The sequence below is a fragment of the Syngnathus typhle genome, linkage group LG1 (assembly GCF_033458585.1).
Source record: "Syngnathus typhle isolate RoL2023-S1 ecotype Sweden linkage group LG1, RoL_Styp_1.0, whole genome shotgun sequence".
Lineage (NCBI taxonomy): Eukaryota > Metazoa > Chordata > Actinopteri > Syngnathiformes > Syngnathidae > Syngnathus > Syngnathus typhle.
In genome coordinates, this window is record NC_083738.1 from 1279158 (window position 1) to 1301165 (window position 22008).

A 22008-nucleotide genomic window follows, 5' to 3' on the forward strand; every position below is an offset into this window, starting at 1 on the left:
CCGGGTGGCTGTCCAGAGACGGTGGATGGGGTTTGGTCATGGCTTTTACGCATGCCGGGTCCTATTCTATGGATCTCTCTTCCACTTCCGTGGCTGGAAGTCCACGTCGCCACATACCTGGAAGTTTGTTTTGTTAAATAAAGAGCCGTTTACCAAACCCACATCTTTCCTTGTACTTTGTTAACGCTACAATATAGTTATATATTAGATCTGTGGAATAACGACGAGGCTGACGTCAGGACGCTCGCGCGGCGTTGTTGACAAAGGACGAGGAATTTGATCGATGGATTTAATGATTTAGAGTGACACAGATGGTTTGATAATATTATTGCTTATATAACAGTTATTTGATATATAATTTATATATCGTTACATGGGCTTGTGGAATATTTTCAAGTGCAAGCGACGTCAGCGGCGCCCACCCATTGTTGACAAAGGACGATCGATGGATTTAATGAATTGGAGTGACAGATGGGTTTATAAACGTGTTATTTATGTAATAGTTTTTTTTAATAACTCTGAATGTTACGTCAGGTCCGTTCTCAGCTCTTCGTTTGTGTTTATGTCACGTTAGCATACCTATTGTTTAGCCTGTTGTTGCTCGTTCATGTTTTTTCTTGGTGTTGGATTTAGTCGAATAAATTTCCCCCCAAAACTCGACTTATACTCCGGAGCGACTTATATATGTTTTATTTTCACATTATTGTGCATTTTATGGCTAATGCGACCTATATTCCGGACCGATTTTTAGTCCAAAAATTACGGTAGTGGAATCAAATTTTTCCACAATATCTTTTTCATCATCATCATGTTATACCAATCAATTTAAACAGCCGAATGTATTATTCGTGGCCTCTTCAAAACAAAAGTTTAAAAGTAAATAGGCAAATAGCAAAGGTCAGGGGTTGGTTGAATATGTAATAAATTATAGTAAGTACCGTATCGGCCCGAAATAAAAGACGACCCCGATTATAAGACGACCCCCTCTTTTTCAAGACTCAAGTTTGAAAAAATACTTTTTGAAAACCAAATTAAATTTTTATACAGAAAATAATTACAGTACATCTATACAAATGATTATAACATTATATTCGAGAGAAAAAGCATGTTATTTTGCCTCATTCAAATCATGCCAAAACTGTATCACATTTTAATATCTGAACATTTAGATATGTAAACTAAAGTGCAATCACATTTGTAAATGAATGGCTTCTGGTTTTTCAAATGTAAATAAACCAATGTACTGTAATAAAACAACACAATTGCAATAACTGCATTAACCATCAAAGTGAAGTCTAACTATAACTAATAAAGTTAAAGTCCCAATGATCGTCACATAACTATAACTAAAAAAGTTAAAGTTAAAGTCCCAATGATCGTCACACATTGGTGACGTGGTGAAATTTGTCCTCTGCATTTAACCCATCCCCATGTGATTTTAATCCATCCCCTGGGGGAGAGGGGAGCAGTGAGCAGCAGCGGTGCCGCGCTCGGGAATCATTTGGTGATCTAACCCCCCAACCCTTAATGCTGAGTGCCAAGCAGGGAGGCAATGGGTCCCATTTTTATAGTCTTTGGTATGACCCGGCCGGGGTTTGAACCCACAACCTTCCAGTCTCAGGGGGGACACTCTGCCACTAGTCCACTGAGCTGTCGTCTTGAAATAAATCTGAATAAAGAAAAACATTGCAATAAAATAATGCTGGTTAAAACTGGTTTAAACTTGAGAGTAGCTGAGTAGCTGAGTAGCTGTCATGTCAGAATATTACTCCTCACAAACATCCTCTTCCTCGCTGTGCTCCGTGTCACTGCCCTCACTCCCATCCTCTGGCTCAAGCTGGCTCCTCCCATAGCACGTCATCCTCACTGCCGTCCAGGGCATTTGATATGCAACAATTTTTAAACCCGAGGATGATGCTCTTTGGGGGAACTGCATCCCATGCGTGGAGGATCCACTCACAGAGCAAACGTACCGGAGGCTTCTGAATCTTTCCTGTGTGAGTGCGTGATCACCAGACATTCGCTTTAAAGATATCTGGCATCATCTAGCGTTGTGAATGGGTATAATGTCTAGACCCCAAATGTAAGACGATCCCCACTTTTTCAGTCTTATTTCAATGCAAAAAACACCGTCTTATATTTGGGCCAATACGGTAAATACTCTTGTTCACACAACAATTGCTGACCTGGTAGTAGGGGTCAAAACAGGATCATCCCCACTAATCTTGACATGGTTGGCAGATTTATGCTGCACATCAAATCCTAAAACAAAACAAGAATATTTTATTGTATGCTGTTATAAAAGCAGCACAGCAAAGACACACCTTGTCGTGGGAATGCTCACCAGTGCGACATTTGTCTGTCTCAGGGAGAAGAATCATCGTATGAGTGATAACTTTTTCCTTTGAAATCTGCTTGCTGTTACCATGTGTTGTTCCTTCAAATGATGGTACAGTATGTGTCGGTAATTTCTCTTTCTTTGTCCCCTGGGATAAATCAGTTGTCTCTACAGACCAAAATGCAAAATGATTTTTAATGTAGCATTTGATATGGTGTACAAAGAACACATGTACATTTTTTTTTACATCTATCCAATTACCTTTGGGTTCATATGTGTGTTGTAGCTCTTCCACTTGAAGCTGTAGACTGATTTTGTCACACTGGGCCTGTAAGAGGGAAACAAAAATATAGAATCAAGCAAAGCATTTTTCATGGCAAAGACAAAAATATGTTCTTATTTTGGACTGCTTGTGTGTGTGTGTCTGTCTGTGTGTGCATGTGGGTGTGACATTCCATAAATTTTTCTTTTGTACACTCGCCACAATGCAACACAAATTCTGATTCCAATCAGTTTCAGTGAATCTATCTGAAATGTAATGTTTTGATTCATTCACTGACTACACTCTTGACTACACCACCAACCAAACAGTCCAATGGAGGCAGGTGAAGAGGATGGCTATTCAAAACTGTCCATCTACCAAACCAACGCTCCAAAAAGTCCTTAAGATACCTTCTTACATTCCGCACACAATGTGGAGGAGATATGAGTAAGTAAAAACGTAAATGTGTAAGTAGCACAGAATGAAGATTCAGTATTATTTGAAGGCCACTCCCCCTTCACACGAGCTGCCCCTGTGCCTCTCCGGCGACAGCGTGAGGATGGCGCTTGCCGCTATCAAGATCCGTAAGGCGGCGGGCCCTGACAACATCCCGGGTCGAGCGCTGAAGGACTGCGCTGGTGAGCTGACGGATGTCTTCACAGAGATCTTTAACACTTCCCTGCAGCAGGCCATCGTCCCGTCGTGTTTCAAAGCTGCCACCATCGTACCTGTGCCGAAGAAACCCGCTCCGTCCTGCTTCAATGACTACCGCCCCGTGGCACTTACGCCCATCATCATGAAGTGCTTTGAGCGGCTTGTCATGGAGCACATCCGATCCGTTCCCCCCCCCCCACCATTGAGCCCTTCCAGTTTGCGTACCGAGCCGAACGGTCCTCTGAGGATGCCATCTGCTCTGCCCTCCACTCGGCCCTCACCCACCTGGAGAGAAGGGACTCGTATGTGAGATTGCTGTTTGTGGACTTCAGTTCTGCCTTCAACACCATTGTGCCACGTCTCATCAGCAAACTCGACAAGCTGGGCCTCAGTAGCTACCTCTGCAACTGGCTACTGGACTTCCTCTGTCAGAGGCTACAGGTGGTACGTGTTGGCGACAAAATCTCCGCCAGCATCACGCTGAGCACAGGGGCCCCCCACGGCTGCGTGCTCAGTCCGCTGCGCTTCACCCTGCTGACGCATGACTGCACTGCAACCTACAGCGACAACCGCATAGTGAAGTTTGCTGACGACACGACTCTGGTGGGTGTCATCACCAAGGGAGACGAGACTCGATACAGGTTGGAGGTTGACTTTCTGACCACGTGGGCTAACCCTAACCCTAACCTCCTGCTGAACGTCGACAATACCAAGGAGATTGTTGTTGACTTCCGGAAGGGTCACACCCAACACCTGCCGCTGACCATCGACAGTGCTGTGGTGGAGAGAGTGAGCAGCGCCAGGTTCCTGGGGGTGCACATCAGTGAGGATGTCTCCTGGTCCACCAACACCGCATCACTGGCGAAGAAGGCCCAGCGCCGCCTGTACTTCCTGCGGAAACTCAGGCGAGCGAGCACTCCTCCGGCCGTCATGACTACATTTTACCGTGGCACCATTGAGAGCGTCCTCTCCAGCTGCATTGCTGTTTGGGGTGGTAGCTGCACTGACTACAACATGAAGGCCCTGCAGCGCATAGTGAACACGGCTGGTAAGATTATTGGTGCTTCACTTCCCTCATTGAAAGACATTTACATCTCCCATCTCACCCGCAAGGCGACCACGATTGTAAGTGATGTGAGTCACCCCGCTCACTCTTTGTTTGATCTACTGCCCTCTGGGAAGAGGTATAGGAGCCTGGGCTCCCGCACCACCAGACTCACCAACAGCTTCATACTCCAGGCTGTTAGGATCCTGAACTCTCTCCCCCTTTCTGCGTATCGTCTTGTACTTTTGCGCTATGCTTACTGTCTGCTGTATGCACACTGGCTCCGTTTTGCTCCTCTTATTTATTGTGTTATTTGTTTATTTATTATTTATTCATCACTCTTATTATTTATCTTTTGTGCCTTCTTGTTTTTATTTTGTGTCGTTTACTTGTATGTCTATCGTGTACTATGTCTCGTCACCGTGGGATAGAGGAAACGTAATTTCAGTTTCTTTGTGTGTCTTGACATGTGAAGAGATTGACAATAAAGCAGACTTTGACTTTTGACTTTGCTAAGGCAAAAACCCGGGCGTGGGAGGAGTTTGGTAAGGCCATGGAGAATGACTTCCGGACGGCTTCGAGGAAATTCCGGTCCACCATCCGCCGTCTCAAAAGGGGGAAGCAGTGCAACGTCAACACTGTTTACAGTGGAGATGGCATGCCGCTGACCTCGACTCAGGACGTCGTGTGTCGGTGGGCAGAATACTTTGAAGTAGGGGTGTAAATCGCGGGTTTTGTCACAATACGATATAATATCGATACAAAGAACTACGATACGATATTTGCCGATATCTTAAAGCCTGCTGCGATTCATTCACGATATATCGCGATATAGTGCTCTACGATCGATATATATATATTTTTAAATAAAAGATATAGAAAAATATCCTGATTTATAACAATTCATACGCAAAATCAACAAGGTACTGCAAACTCTTTATTTAGGAAATTACAAGAGTATTGCAGTATACAAAGTGCTTATTTTAACACTGAACTTTGATGTCGTGTTTTTTCTTTAAATGTGCGGCGAGATTTGTGCCCCCTGAATATTTGATCACCGCATGGCAGGATTTACAAACTGCACGTGTCTTGTCGGTTGAGCCATCTTTTCTTTGGAATCCAAAGTGCTTCCAAACGAATGACTTGAAGCCTAAAGGGGAGCAAACTACTTTGAAGACCTCCTCAATTCCACCTACAAGCCTTCCATTGTGGAAGCAGGGCCTGGAGACTCTGAGGCGGACTCTCCAATCTCTGGGGTCGAAGTCACTGAGGTAGTTAAAAAAACTCCTTGGTGGCAAGGCCCCGGGGGTGGATGAGATCCGCCCAGAGTTCTTAAGGGCTCTGTTGTGGGGCTGTCATGGCTGACACGTCTCTACAACATCGCGTGGACATCGGGGACAGTGCCTCTAGATTGCCAGACTGGGGGGTTGGTTCCCCTCTTCAAGAAGGGGGACCGGAAGGTGTGTTCAAATTACAGGGGAATTACACTCCTCAGCCTCCCTGGTAAGGTCTATTCAGGGGTGCTGGAGAGGAGGATCCGTCGGGAGGTCGAACCTCGGATTCAGGGTAAACAGTGTGGCTTTCGTCCTGGCCGTGGAACAGTGGACCAGCTCTTCACCCTCAGCAGGATCCTCGAGGGTGCATGGGAGTTCGCCCAACCAGTCCACATGTTTTTTGTGGACTTCGAGAAGGCGTTCGACCGTGTCCCTCGGGAGTTTCTGTGGGGGGTGCTTCGGGAGTACGGGGTACCGAGCCAACTGATAAGGGCGGTTCGGTCCCTGTATCACCGATGCCAGAGTTTGGTCCGCATTTCTGGCAGTAAGTCGGATTTGTTCTCAGTGAGAGTTGGACTCCGCCAAGGCTGCCCTTTGTCACCGATTCTGTTCAGAATTTTTATGGACAGAATTTCTAGGCGCAGTCCCCGGTTTGGGGACCTCAGCATGGCGTCTCTGCTTTTTGCAGACGACCTGGTGCTGTTGGCTTCTTCAGGCCGTGATCTCCAGCTCTCACTGGAGCGGTTTGCAGCCGAGTGTGAAGCGGTCGGGATGAGGGTCAGCACCTCCAAATCCGAGTCCATGGTCCTCGATCGGAAAAGGGTGGAATGCCCTCTCCGGATGGGGGATGAGATCCTGCCCCAAGTGGAGGAGTTTAAGTATCTTGGGGTCTTGTTCACGAATGAGGGGAGGATGGAGCGTGAGATCGATAGGTGGATCGGTGCAGCGTCGGCAGTAATGCAGACTCCGTACCGGTCCATCGTGGTAAAGAGAGAGCTGAGCCAAAAGGCAAAGCTCTCAATTTACCGGTCGATTTACGCTCCTACCCTCACCTATGGTCACGAGCTATGGGTCGTGACCGAAAGAACAAGATTCCGGATACAAGCGGCCGAAATGAGTTTTCTCCGCAGGATGTCCAGGCTCTCCCTTAGAGATAGGGTGAGAAGTTCGGTCATCCGGGAGAGACTTGGATTCATTTTGTAACGTGTTATGTATGTATGGACAAGTCTTCTGCCGTTCACAACTTTTAACCAATCAAAAAGTTTGCGGCGCAAGTAAACGCTACCTCGGCAAAAAAACAAATACAGTTCTTTTTCCATGTATAATACGCAAAATTTAACTCATTTATTGTCCTAAAATCTGGGGTGCTCATTATGCATGGGTACAACAATTTTTGAAGAAAATCTCCCTCGAAATAAACCTTTCTTCTTGTTTGTTGTCAATCGCGCATCGCATTCAGCCATCCTACCCAACACACTTACCGTAATTTTCAGACTATAAATCGCGGGTTTTTTCATAGTTTGGCAAGGGATTACTGTAATTTGAATTTCAAGTGACGTCAGCAGCGCGGCAACATCGCGTCAGCAGCGCGACGTTGTGTCAGCAGCACGACAACGCGGCGTGGCGGTTGTTTACATAAAGGACAACGATTGACTCGACGGAGCTCTCTTTCGCTTCCGTGCATTGAAGTCGGCCGGGTGGCTGTCCAGGGACGGTGGATGGGGCTCGGATGATGCTTTTACGCACGCCCGGTCCTACTCTACCGAGCTGTCTTTCACCTCCGTGGATGGAAGTCAAGGGCCGGCGCTCGGCCAGGTGGTTGTCCGGGGACGGTGGATGGGGCTCGGTCATGGCTTTTACGCACGCTCGGTCCTATTCTATGGAGCTCTCTTCCACTTCAGTGGCTGGAAGTCCACGCCGCCACACGCCTGGAAGTTTGTTTTGTTAAATACAGAGCCGTTTACCAAACCCACGTCTTTCCTTGAACTTTGTTAACGCTACAATATAGTTATATAATAGATCTGGGGAATAACGACGAGGCTGACGTCAGGGCGCACGCGCGGCGTTGTTCAGAGACAAAGGACGATGAATTTGATCGATGGATTTAATGGTTTAGAGTGCACAGATGGTTTGATAACATTATTGCTTATTAGGGGTGTAAATCTAATAAATCGCGGGTTTTGTCACAATACGATATCAGATCGATATAAAGATACACGATACGATATTTGCCGATATCTTAAAGCCTGCTGTGATTCATTCACGATACATCGCGATATAGTGCTCTACGATTGATATATTTTTTTTTAAATAAAAAATATAGAACAATATCCTGATTTATAACAATTCATACGCAGAATCACCAAGGTACTGCAAACTCTTTATTTAGGAAATGACAAGAGTATTGTGGTATACAAAGTGCTTATTTTAACACTGAACTTTGATGTCGTGTTTTTTCTTTAAATATAAATATATAGATTTGTGGTCCCTGAAAATTTGATCACCGCATGGCAGGATTTACAAACTGCACGTGTCTTGCCCGTTGACCCATCTTTTCTTTGGAATCCAAAGTGCTTCCAAACGAATGACTTGAAGCCTAAAGGGGAGCAAATTTCCTCATCTTTTTGGACACTAACCATAGCACCAGCCCAGGAGCCGCCTACTAGTTGTTGACTCCCCTTTCACATCTGCTCACAACACAACACGCCGCTCACCGCTCCCGGAAAGAGGAAGCAAGCAACAATGAACTGGATTTCAAAATAAAGTCGCGTCTAATGTCCGAGGTCAAACACGGCAATATAAATCGATGCTTACGTTTAGCATCGAAGCCAATAAATCATAGAGCATTATATCGATTAATCGATGTGTACCGATGAATCGTTACACCCCTATTGCTTATATAATAGTTTGATATATAATTTATATATCGTTATATGGGCCTGTGGAATATTTTGAAGTGCAAGAGCCGTCAGCGGCGCGCACGCATTGTTGACAAAGGACGATTGATGGATTTAATGAATTGGAGTGACACAGATGCTTTTATTAACGTGTTATCATACGGAGGCCGCCATGACAGTATGCGCAGAACGGATGCGCAAGACACGTCAATCGCGCATCGCATTCAGCCATTCTGCCCAACACACTTAGTCAGTAAAATTCACGATTGACGACACATCGTTTGATGTGATGATGCAATCCTTGATGGTGTGTTATTGTCAAATATTGTTTGTTTTTTAATCTCCATCGCAGACCGGATATCATATGGAGGCCGCCATTACAGTATTCACAGAACGGATGCGCAAGACACGTCAGCTTTATTAAGTGCGAGAGTTCAGTTCTCTACCTATTACCGTTTTTTTCCGTGTATAATGCGCCCCCATGTATAATACACACCCTAAAAATGGCATGTTGATGCTGAAAAAAGCCTGTACCCATGTATAATACGGACCAAATTTTTTCTTTTTTTTTTTAATTAAATTGTCGCCCCTCCCTTCCTGTGTCACCTCAATCAATGTAACGTGTTTTGTATTTAAGTCCTGTCTGCCCCTCGCTCACCGTCGGATCATTGCATGTGTTACTGTCATGATGTCTGTTTGGTTTCTGTTCCTGTCTTTGGTAATGTCTTTTTGTGCCACGACTTTGTCGGTCAGTCCTGTTGTTGGTTTTGTTGTACCATGATTTTCTTAAAAAAAATAATAATAATAAAAAAAAGAAATTAAAAAAAAAATTTTTTTTTTTAAATTTAAAAAAAATTGTACCCATGTATAATGCGCACCCCAGATTTTAGGACAATAAATTAGTTAAATTTTGCGCATTATACAAGAAAAAAAACGGTAGTTTCAATTCACAGTTTAATTAGCAGTTTCAATCAGCAAATAACAAAATGCGTGTTACAGGTAATATTTTATTTCACAACACTTTGCCTTGTTCCTTTAGTCCAGTGCTTCTCAATTATTTTCTGTTACGCCCCCCCCTAGCAAGAAGAAAACTATTCGCGCCCCCCCTCCCCACCGTGACTATCCTAACTTGTCTTGTAAGTCGTAAAATGTTGCACTGTCGCAAACGTGACAGAAGTAACAATGAGAGCGCCACTGCCCCCTGCTGTAGTAAACGCGCAATTACACTTTATTCTAGTACTGCCAAAAAAAAAGCCTGTTCCCCAGGGTCACACGCGCCCCCCCAGGAATAGCACCGCACCCCCCAAGGGGGGCGCGCCCCACTATTTGAGAAGCACTGCTTTAGTCTCTGCTGTTCACTTCAAACACGCTCCATACGAACACAATGCTCTCGTATCAGACGCTTGCTCGATCACCTGCTCGTTTGCTGTCACAATGTACCCTACACAAATCCAAAACATTTGTTGCGGCTCCGAGTCACGACGAGGGGCAAGTTTTGGTTTCCAAGGGTGTTTTTATTCTTCTTCAACTTCTCTCCCATACAGAGCCGCCTTTTTCACATGTCCGCACGTCACTTTCCTCTCTTTTCATTTTAACCTAACTGATCGCGGTGGTGCCTTTATGGACAGTCGGAGAAATCAACGCCAACAAGAAAAGATACATCCAGCCTAGTAAAGAAATCACCAGAAAGATCACCATGACAATTGTGAATAATAAATAAATAATTATTATATATATTTTATATATTATTATTATAATAATAAATAATTGTGATAAATAACTGGAACATAACTCAAATATTGTTGATCCCGTTGAGAGTCTCAGATATTTCTTCGCTATTGAGTTTGCTACTGTATGCGCAGTGATACTGACCGGCAGTTGTTCCCAACCGGTTGTTCCCAAAGATGATCTTTTTTCTGAAATAATTTTACGTTTACGGACTTAAGTAAGAGTCGAAATTTGGGTGCGTACTATACATGGGTACAGGCTTTTTTCCAGCATCGACATGCCATTTTTAGGGTGCGTATTATACATGGGGGCGTATTATACATGGAAAAAACGGTATGTCAGACCGGAAAGGGAGGTGCACATCTTGCAGCCTGGAGGGAGTGGGGTGTGAATTATCTTGTCAGGCTGCAGTTGAAAATAAGAACTTGTTCTTAAATTGTTTGCCTGGATAAATAAAGGTTAAATTAAAAAAAATAAATCTTATTTGCATTTAAGCAGGGGTGTCCAAACCTTTTGCAAAGCGGGCCAAATTTGGTGAGATGAAAATGTATAGGGGCCGATCATTCGCATGACATTCCTCGAACCATTACCATTATAAATGGACTTGTGAATATGCAACTATATCCTTTGCTGTCTCCAGATAGGTTGATATTGCAAACTAGAATCTGTTGTCAATAGCAATACCAGAAAAGTTAAAGATTAAAATAATAATAAATTAAATACAAATGAACAATTTTATGAAAGTTTAATGATTTTTTTATTAGCTGTATTAAGTTTGTTTTATTATGGTTATTGTTGTATTATTGTTGTATATTGTTGTGTTTGTGACTGCAGTAAACAGGCCAGGTTGCATCATGTCATTTTTTAAAAAAATATTTTTATTCTATTCATTTTCTATCTCATGCGTGGATCGGTTGGCACTTTTTAAATTTCGTTGTACATGTGACAATGACAAATAAAGATCTATTCTATTCTATTCTATTCTATATCAGAATTTTAATCCAAATTAAATCATTCGCCGTTTTATCTTTCTTATTTCAACTTCATACGCAACAAATCACTTCATAATCACAAAATAATAATCTATAGTCTTTTTGCTGTTTGCGATCACTGTCAGTGGGCGGCGCGGACACATAGTAGTGTGTAGAGTTAGTACGAAGTAGACAGCTCTCACCAGATGTACGTGTTATGTTTTTTTCCTTTCCCTGTGCAGCGTCACTTGCAGCGTGTCTGATTGTTGCATCGCCTTAGCCCTTGGTATGTTGACATCACGTCATATGATGGCGCCGCGGATGGCAGCCACGGTGAGTCGCTCTCTGTTTATTTGTCTTATTTTGTGTGTTTTCTGCTGTCCATCCCGGATCACTTTTACCAGAGAAGCGCTGTTAAACATCGGACAGTCTTCTTCTGCTATTTTCTCTCCTGTTCTCTCCGATTCAGACTGTCGGAGATTCTAGCCGGAGCGGCGGTGCTGTACAAGCTAGCGCGACGACGGCGGCGCGGAAAACGAGCCGGAGCACTCGTAAGGCTGAGGCGGAGAGGGTTCCGTTCTTCCCTACCGTCAATTCATCTGGCGAATGTCTGCTCCCTGGCGAACAAGATGGACGAACTGCTGCTCCTCACTTCAAGGAACACGGACTTCAGCAGATCCGCCGCGCTGTGCTTTGTGGAAACGTGGCTCAGCGAACGAACCCCCCACCACGCCGTGGAGCTAGCCGGGTTCAGGCTAATTCAAGCAGATTGCAGCGCGGAGCTCTCCGGAAAATCAAAGGGAGGTGGTCTCTGTTTCTACATTTATGAACGCTGGTGTACTGATGTCACGGCGTTGAAAGAGTTTTGCAGCCCTCTCCTAGAAACACTTTTCATAAACTGCCGGCCGTTCTATTCACCACGGGAGTTCTCCTCGATCGTCATGCCAGCTGTTTACATCCCACCACACGCACATCAACACGAGTGAAGCAACGCAGATGCTGGCTGACCAGGTAACAGACATGAAGAAACTTCTACCAAACTCACTAATCATTGTTCTGGGTGATCTTAACAGGGCAAACCTCGCACACGAACTCCCCAGACACAGACAGCACGTAACGTGTCCCACCAGAGGTGCACAGACTCTGGACCACTGCTACACCCTGATCAAGGATGCATACCACTCTGCGGCTCGTGCAGCTTTAGGACTCTCGGACCACTGTCTAGTTCATCTAATCCCGGCCTACAGGCAGAAACTAAAAACTTCTAAGCCTGTGGTGAGGACTGTGAGGAAGTGGACAGTGGAGTCAAGGCAGGACCTCCAAGCCTGCTTTGACTGCACCGATTGGGGAGCTTTCGAAGCTGCAACTTCAGACTTGCATGAACTCACTCACTCTGTCACATCATACATCAGTTTTTGTGAGGATCTGTGTGTGCAGACTAAGACCTTCTGCAGGTACAACAACGACAAACCTTGGTTTACACAGAACCTCAGGAGGCTGCGCAAAGTCAAGGAGGAGGCCTACAGGAGCGGCGACCGCGACTTGTTCAGGCAGACCAGAAACACACTGAACCGAAAGGTCAGGAAAGCCAGGAGGTGTTACGGGGAGAACCTGAAGAGACACCTCTCTGCCAATCCTGATCCCTCAACAGTGTGGAAAGGTCTGCTGGGCATCACGGGCTACAAGAAACGAACCCCCTGTGGAGAGCCTTAGGCTTGCTAACCAGCTAAACAAGTTCCACTGCAGGTTTGATCGGTCCTCCCACACAACGGGACTTTCTGCAGCACAATCTACATACTCACCTCTCCCCACAACTGCTCTGTCCACACCTCTATCCTTGTTGTCACCCACTCTCTCTCTTGCAGAGGCCGCGCAGGTAGGCACCGGGCCCAGACGGCGTGTTACCTCCCTGCTTGAAAGTCTGCGCTGAGCAGCTGGCGCCCACCTTTGCACGGATCTTCAATCGTTCTCTGGAGCTGTGTGAGGTGCTCTCGTGCTTCAAGAGCTCCACCATCGTTCCAGTGGCCAAGAAGCCCGCCATCACAGGTTTGAATGACTATAGACCCGTTGCACTGACATCTGTGGTCATGAAATCTTTAGAGAGGTTAGTGCTGAACCACCTGAAGGAGGTCACGGGCCACCACTCTCATCGGACTGATCCAGGACGGTGATGAGACTGCGTACAGACAGGAGGTGGAGCGGCTGGTCCACTGGTGCAGCCAAAACCATCTGGAGCTGAAACCGCTCAAGACTGTGGGGATGACAGTGGATTTCAGGCGAGACCCTTCACCACTTTTACCCCTCACTATCCGCAGTAATACTATTCTCTCCACAGACACCTTCAAGTTCCTGGGAACCACAATTTCTCGGGACCTGAAATGGACCGGCCACATACACTGTCCGGAAGAAGGCCCAGCAGAGGCTGTACTTCCTGAGACAGCTCAAGAAGTTCAACCTTCCGTGAGAGCTTCTGAAGACCTTCTACACTGCCATCATCCAGTCTGTCCTCTGCACCTCCATCACTGTCTGGTTTGGATCAGCCTCCAAACAAGACAAGCACAGACTGCAACGGACAATCAGGACTGCAGAAAAGACTTGTACCTGTCCAGGAACAGGAAACGTGCAAGGAACATCTCTACAGACCCTTCTCACCCAGGTTGCAGTCTGTTTGAACTACTCCCCTCTGGACGGCGTTATAGAGCTCGGTACGCCAAAAACAGCAGACACAGAGACAGCTCCTTCACCCAGGTTGTTGCTCTGATGAACTCACACCACTCATAGAGTCTCAGAGTCATTACTGTGCAATAACATCCTGCTCTTCACAACTTTTTGAATTTGTCTACACTGTTTTTGCCATTATTCACATGTCTTGAGTGTTGTTAGTCACCTATATGTTGAATAGAGGGTGTGTTTTACCGAAGTCAAATTCCTTGTAAGCCACGCTCAAACATGGCAAATAAAAACTCTTGAATCCGAATGAAGAAGTGTCTGTGTCACTGATTATCTTGCAAATAGACACTTGTGTGCGCGTGAACTGGGAAGGGACGGGGAGACACGCTCGTGCGCGTTCGTTAGGACGTGTTGCATTTCTGTGGCTCGCTCTGGGGTGCACAGGTCCCCGCGACAGTGCCAGCGGGCCACTCATCATTGAATTTATGACAGAATGCTTTGGGCCAGTTTAAAATGCGGGCCGGACTTTGGACATACCGTATTTTTCGGACTATACGTAAGTCCCGTTTTTTTTTTCATAGTTTTCAAGGGGAGACTTATACCGAGGAGCGACTTATATGTGAATTTTTTCACACATTTGCAAAATTTGAAAAAAAAAAGTGGAACCGCAATGTAGCAGGGATTACTGTAATTTGAGTTTCAAGTGAGGTCAGCGGCGCGGCGTGGAGGTTGCTTACATAAAGGTCAAAGATTCGATCACAGGATGACAAAGATTCCTCCACGTACTACCGGCATCATTAGTGGCTTTGTTTGTAAGTGACACGGAGGACGAAGAGTTTTAAGGATTTAATGATTTGGAGTGACACAGAAGGTTTGTAAAACGATTATGGCTTTTACGCACGCCCGGTCCTACTCTCCGGAGCTGTCTTTCACCTCCATGGATAGAAGTCGGGGACGGTGGATGGGGCTCGGAAAAGGCTTTTACGCACGCCCGGTCCTACTCTACGGAGCTCTCTTTCACCTTTGTGGATGGAAGTCGGGGTCCGGCGCGCAGCCGGGTGGCTGACCGGGGACGGTGGATGGGGGTCGGACATGGCTTTTACGCACGCTTGGTCCTATTCTATGGAGCTCTCTTCGACCTCCGTGGCTGGAAGTGCCACCTCCGGGGATGAAAGTCCACGCCGCCACACGCCTGGAAGTCCACGCCGGTGCTTGGGGCCGTGCGGCGGTGAACTACACTGCTCACAAAAATGAAAGGAACACTTTGAAAACACATCAGATTTCAATGGTGATTTTTTGGGGGGGGATATCTATACTGATATGGACTAGGGGTGTAAATCGCGGGTTTTGTCACGATACGATATAATATCGATACAAAGAACTACGATACGATATTTGCCGATATCTTAAAGCCTGCTGCGATTCATTCACGATATATCGCGATAGTGCTCTACGATCGATTTTTTTTTTTTAATAAAAAATATAGAACAATATCCTGATTTATAACAATTCATACGCAAAATCAACAAGGTACTGCAAACTCTTTATTTAGGAAATTACAAGAGTATTGCAGTATACAAAGTGCTTATTTTAACACTGAACTTTGATGTGTTTTTTCTTTAAATGTGCGGCAAGATTTGTGCTCCCTGAATATTTGATCACCGCATGGCAGGATTTACAAACTGCACGTGTCTTATCGGTTGAGCCATCTTTTCTTTGGAATCCAAAGTGCTTCCAAACGAATGACTTGAAGCCTAAAAGGGAGCAAATTTCCTCGTCTTTTTAGACACTAGCCATAGCACCAGCCCAGGAGCCGCGTACTACCGTTTTTTTCCATGTATAGTGCGCCCCCATGTATAGTACGCACCCCTAACAATGGCATGCTGATGCTGGAAAAAAGCTTGTACCCATGTATAATACGCACCCAATTTTTATGAATTTTTTTAAATTTGTTTTTAATTTTTTTTTTTTTTTTTTTTTTTTTAAGTCCCAAAGATCGTCACACACGCAGGGAGGCAATGGGTCCCATTTTTAAAGTCTTTGGTATGGTCTTAACTAGGCTGGATGTCATTTTTTTTGTTGGCGTTGATTTCTCCGACTGCCCCTAAACGCACCACCGCGCTCCGTGCGCACACGGCGGCTCTGTATGGGAGAGACGTTGAAGAGGAATAAAAACACCCTTGGAAACCAAAACTTGCCCCTCGTCGTGACTCGGAGCCGCAACAAATGTTTCGGATTTGTGTAGGGTACATTGTGGCAGACGGCAAACTAGCAGGTGATCGAGCGAGCGTCTGATACAAGAGCATTGCGGTCGTATGGAGCGTGTTTGAAATGAACAGCAGAGACGAAAGGAACAAGGCAAAGTGTTGTGAAATAAAATATTACCTGTAATACGCATTTTGTTATTTGCTGATTGAAACTGCTAATTAAACTGTGAATTGAAACTAATAGGTGGAGAACTGAACTCTCGCTCTTTATATAGCTGACGTGTCTTGCGCAACCGTTCTGCGCATCTGTAATGGCGGCCTCCGTATGACGTCCGGTCCGCGATGGAGATTAAAAAACAATATTTGACAATAACACACCATCGAGGATTGCACCATCGCATCAAACGATGTGTCGTCAATTATGAATTTTACTAAGTGTGTTGGGCAGGATGGCTGAATGCGATGCGCGATTGACAACAAACAAGAAGAAAGGTGAGTTTTATTTCGGGGGAGATTTGTCATGTCTCGTCCCCAGTTTTGCTATGTGTCTAGGTTGCCATAGTTTCTGTTCGTGTCACCCCGCTCTTCCTGTGTCACCTCAATCGATGTAACGTGTTTTGTATTTAAGTCCTGTCTGCCCCTCGCTCACCGTTGGATCATTGCATGTGTTACTGTCATTCTGTTCCTGTCTTTGGTAATGTCACCCTGTCTTTTTGTTCCACGACTTTGTCGGTCAGTCCTGTTGTTGGTTTTGTTGTACCATGACTTTATTTAAAAAAAAAAAAAAAAAAATTAAAAAAAAAAAAATTTTTTTCTTTCTTTGTACCCATGTATAATACGCACCCCAGATTTTAGGACAATAAATTAGTAAAATATTGCGCACTATACACGGAAAAAAACGGTAGTTGTCGACTCCCCTTTCACGTGCCTGCTCTGCTCACAACACAACAACGCCGGGCGCACTGCTCCCGGAAAGAGGAAGCAAGCAACAATGAACTGGATTTCAAAATAAAGTCGCGTCTAATGTCCGAGGTCAAACACGGCAATATAAATTGATGTTTACGTTTAGCATCGATGCCAATAAATTGTAGAGCATTATATCGATTAATCGATGTGTATCGATGTATCGTTACACCCCTAATTTGGACAGTTTAACGTCTCAGTAACAAAAGGATGCCACATCTTTTGATTGAAATAAATGTTTTCAGCCTACTGAGGGCTCAGTATTTAGACACCCCAAAAATCAAAGAGAAAAAACGATATCGCAGGCTCATCCATTTTGCCTAAATTCAATTTCTGCAACTCGAAATTCTTCTCAATATTTTGTGTGGCCCCCACGTGCTTGTATGCATGCTTGACAACGTCGTGGCATGCTCCTAATGAGACGACACATGTAGACGGAGTTGGGACATTGCTGCGGGAATGGAGTGAATAAACTCTGTGGGCCCTGCAGTGTCGTACTTTGACATTAGCGTCCCATTACACTGCAGCCCAATCAGCTCCATCTGAATCTGAACAGGTGCAGATTCCACGTCGCCGGGAAATGGGTTGCGAAACAACTCGAAATTCTTCTTTTGTTCCTCAAAACCACCAAAGCGCCGTGCGAACCGTGCGCAGTGCGCTCAGTTTAACAGCAAAGTGCGGATTTGGGAACACTGTTGTGCCGACTTGGTTCAGCATTACTTGGCAACAGGGAAAGTGGGACAAGTTGCACTGAAGCATTTGTGTCTCCCATAAAATCAGCTTCACTTGAAATGCCTTCAATGCGTCATACATGTCAGTGATCATGCGGTCACGTCCCTGGAGCTGGAGGTTTAAGGCATTGAGATGTGCGGTTATGTCAGCTAGAAACGCCAACTCACATTTCCACTTTTCATCCCGTAAAACGGTGGAGTCTTAGCCTTTACTGTCCATGAACTGACAGATTTCGTTGCTGAGCTCAAAAACTCTGTTGAGAACTTTCCCCCGACTTAGCCAACGCACCTCTGTATGATAAGGAATGTCGGCAAACTCTGAATCTATACTCCGCATAAAGGGCTGAAATTGCTGGTGATTTAAACCTCTACTTCGGATAAAGTTTACGGTTTGCGTTACAGTGCTCATTACATGGTCCATCTTCAGGACTTTGCCACACAGTGCTTCCTGGTGTATGATGCAGTGGTATGTTGTTAACTCACCAGTACAGTTCTCCTCCTGCATCTTTTCTCGCATCCTTCGTACTAGTCCACTTTTCTCACCGCACATAGCCGGTGCTCCATCAGTTGTAAGACCAATAAGTTTGTCCCAGGGCAGTTTCATGTCGGTTACACTTTGACATACGTTTTCAAAAATGTCCTTTCCGGTCGTTGTCCCGTGCATCGGTTTAATGTCCAATATTTCCTCAGTAACACGCAAATCAGAGTCCACCCCATGGATGAAGATGGCTAGCTCTGCAGTGTCAGTCATGTCAGTACTTTCATCCACAGCAAGAGAGTATGCAATAAAGTCTTTGCTTCTTTTACTCAACTGTGTTCTTAAATTGGTGGCCATCTCACAAACTCGATCAGCAACCGTATTTCTACTCAAGCTTACATTTGCCAGCATCTGCTTTTTGTCTGGACATATGATGTCGCACACCTTGACCATGCAGCTCTTCAGAAATTCTCCCTCTGTGAATGGCCGGCCTGCTTTGGCGATCTCCTCTGCCACGATAAAACTGGCTTTCACAGCAGCTTCACTTTGTGATTTTGCACGGGTGAAAAACGTCTGCTGGAATGTCAGCTTCTTTTTAACTCTTCTACCTTCTGTATCTTCTGCTCTGCATTCAGGTCTTTCAGGTTATCCAGATGTTTTGTTTCATAGTGCCGTTTTAGATTAAACTCTCTCAATACAGCCACATTAGCGCCACAAATGAGACAAACGGGCTTACCGGCAATATCAGTAAACATATACTCAACCTCCCATCGGTTTTTAAAGGCTGTTTTCAGAATCAACTCTTCTCTTCGGCATCATGAGGGGCTAGCTTCACAATAATTTCCAGCAACAAGCACTTTACCTGATTGACGCGGAAAAACGCTCGGCAAGGCAGCAAAAGCACTGCATTATGGGATCTGTAGTTTATTGTGTTATCATCGCTTCATATCGTTGGGCCATTATTAACAATAATATAAAATTATCTCGCGGGCCGGATATAATTGCATGCCGTGCCGGATGTGGCCCGCGCGCCTTGAGTTTGACACATATGGTCTAAGGGCATCAGTGAGCTCCTGTAAAGTCTGAGGAGCATCCTGGCGGCGTCTGATGGACCAAAACATTATGTCCCAGAGGTGTTCTATTGGGTTTAGATCAGGTGATCGTGAGGGCCATTCAATTGTGTCAATTTCTTCATCCTCCAGATACTGTCTGCATACTCTTGCCACAAAGGTTGTTACGCCGGGGGTGGTAGTGGGGATAAGCTCCCACTGCCTATAAAAAGCTCCCATAAGACATGCGTCTCAAAGAGCCTCTGACAACCAAAGTCCAACTCCTGGCCTGCACGCGTGGCGTCGACTCAAAGCCCGGCGGAACTGGTTCTACTAACAGGAGAAGGGGCGAAGGCGTGTGACTGGCGCCTCAAAACCAGTTGCTTCGGGTAGATGGAGCTCATCAGCTTGGGAGGGCAATCCATCTAGGGGACGGAAAACATATTTCAAACCCCCACTACCTTGTGGGTTACCTATTTTTGGGAAAGGCTTCGGGAGACAACCCTGAGGAAATATTCGGAGTGGAGCCCCGAAGACGGTTGGATAGTCGACGTCGACATCTCTCCGGCAGCTCCTGCAGCTAAACCAGCTCCAAATGTAATGCCCAACGTTCCCTTGGATCAAGTTGGTGCAGCCGAGAGTGGAGTCATGTTTAATGGGCAACGCATGATCTTCAAAAATTCTGCCCTGGCTAGCGCCCTGGAGACTCCATAGCGCTACCATTGTCTCTCGAGACAGAAGGATGCCAGAGGAGGAGGACTCTTGCCGGGCATTGTCGTGGATCAGGAGGAACCCAGGACCTACTGCACCAGGGTCTGACACTGGGTACAAGGATTTCATCCCAATACCTAATGGCAGTCAGACTGCCGTTCTCTAGCCTGTTGAGGTCTGTTTTTTCCACCATGGAAATGCCTCCCCAGGCCATCACTGACCCACCACTGAACCGGTCATGCTGAATGATGTTGCAGGCAGCATAGCGCTCTCCTTGGCTTCTCCAGACCCTTTCACGACTATCACAGGTGCTCAAGGTAAAGTTGCTCTCATCTGTGAAAAGCGCAGGGCACCAGTGGCGGACTTGCCAATTCTGGTGTTCTATGGCAAATGCCAATCAAGCTCCACGGTGCTGAGCAGTGAGCACAGGGCACACTACAGGACGTCGTGCCCTGAGGCCACCCTCGTGAAGTCCGTTTCTGACTGTTTGGGCAGAGACATTCACACCAGTAGCCTGCTGGAGGTCATTCTGTAGGGCTCGGGCAGTAGTGCTCAACCTGTTCCCCCTAGCACAAAGCAGCAGATATCGGTCCTGCTGATGGAATGTGGACCTTCTATGGCCCTGTCCAGCTCTCTAGAGTAACTGCCTGTCTCCTGGAATCTCCTCCATGCTCTGGAGATTGTACTGGGAGACACATCAAATCTTATTGCAACAGCACGCATGGATGTGACATCCTGGAGGAGTTGGACAATCTGCGCAACTGCAGGAGGGTGAAGAAATCGCCTCATGCTCCCAGTCGTTATAATGACTCTTGCTAAAGCCAACACTTGTGGAAAAACAGTTTAAAAAGATCAAGAGGCAGGAACTTGAAATGGCCTCCACCTGCAAAACCACTCCTGTTTTGGGGACCATCTCATTGTTGCCCCGCTAGTGCACCTGTTGTTAATTCCATCAACACAAAGGCAGTTGAAACTGATTAACAACCCCCTCTGCCACGTACCTGACCAAAACCTTATCAGAAAAGTGTAATTGAATTCATGCCATACCCTGATAAAAAACTGTTCCTTAAATTTTTTTGAGCAGTGTATTTGTTATAGTTATTTGATGTATTTCATTTCGTGTAGCAACTTGTATATGTTTTTATCGTTACAATTCAGTAGTTGTTGGCTCATTGAACTCGTGTCTTGTTAAATAAAGAGCTGTTTACCAAACCCACGTCTTTCCTTGTACTTTGTTAACGCTATAATAGTTATATACTAGATCTGTGGAATAACGACAAAGCTGACGTCAGGGCACACGCGCGGCGTTGTTGACAAAGGACGAGGAATTTGATCGATGGATTTAATGTTTTTAAGTAACAAAGATGGTTTGATAAAATTATTGCTTATATAATAGTTATTTGATATATAATTTATATATCGTTATATGGGCCTGTGGAATATTTTGAAGTGCAAGCGCCGTCACCTTGCATTGTTGCATTGCGTTGCATTGCGTTGCATTGCGTTGCATTGCATTGCTTGCATTGTTGACATAAAGGACGACTTAATGATTTGTAGTGACAGATGTTTTGATAAAACTATTTATATATATTACTACTTATATATCTGATAGTTTTCCATCCATCCATCTTCTGTACCGCTTAGTCCCCACGGGGGTCGCGGGCGCGCTGGAGCCTATCCCAGGCGTCATCGCGCAGTAGGCGGGGGACACCCTGAACCGGTTGCCAGCCAATCGCAGGGCACACAGAGACAAACAGTAGGGGTGTAAATCGCGGGTTTTGTCACGATACGATATCAAATCGATACAAAGAACTACGATACGATATTTGCCGATATCTTAAAGCCTGCTGCAATTCATTCACGATATATCGCGATATAGTGCTCTACGAGTCATATATATATATTTTTTAATAAAAAATATACTAGAACAATATCCTGATTTATAACAATTCATACGCAAAATCAACAAGGTACTGCAAACTCTTTATTTAGGAAATTACAAGAGTATTGCACGTGTCTTATCGGTTGAG

At 45.3% G+C, this 22008-nt stretch overlaps 1 protein-coding gene across 1 annotated transcript in view; it reads right to left on the bottom strand.

The window, feature by feature from the left end:
- Nucleotides 1-22008, bottom strand: part of spdl1 (spindle apparatus coiled-coil protein 1) — a 204884-nt gene that overhangs the window by 35076 nt on the left and 147800 nt on the right. The window contains 4 exon segments of the mRNA XM_061276665.1: nt 2187-2262; nt 2325-2339; nt 2342-2506; nt 2600-2666. Of these exon segments, the coding sequence (XP_061132649.1) occupies nt 2187-2262; nt 2325-2339; nt 2342-2506; nt 2600-2666 (323 nt within the window).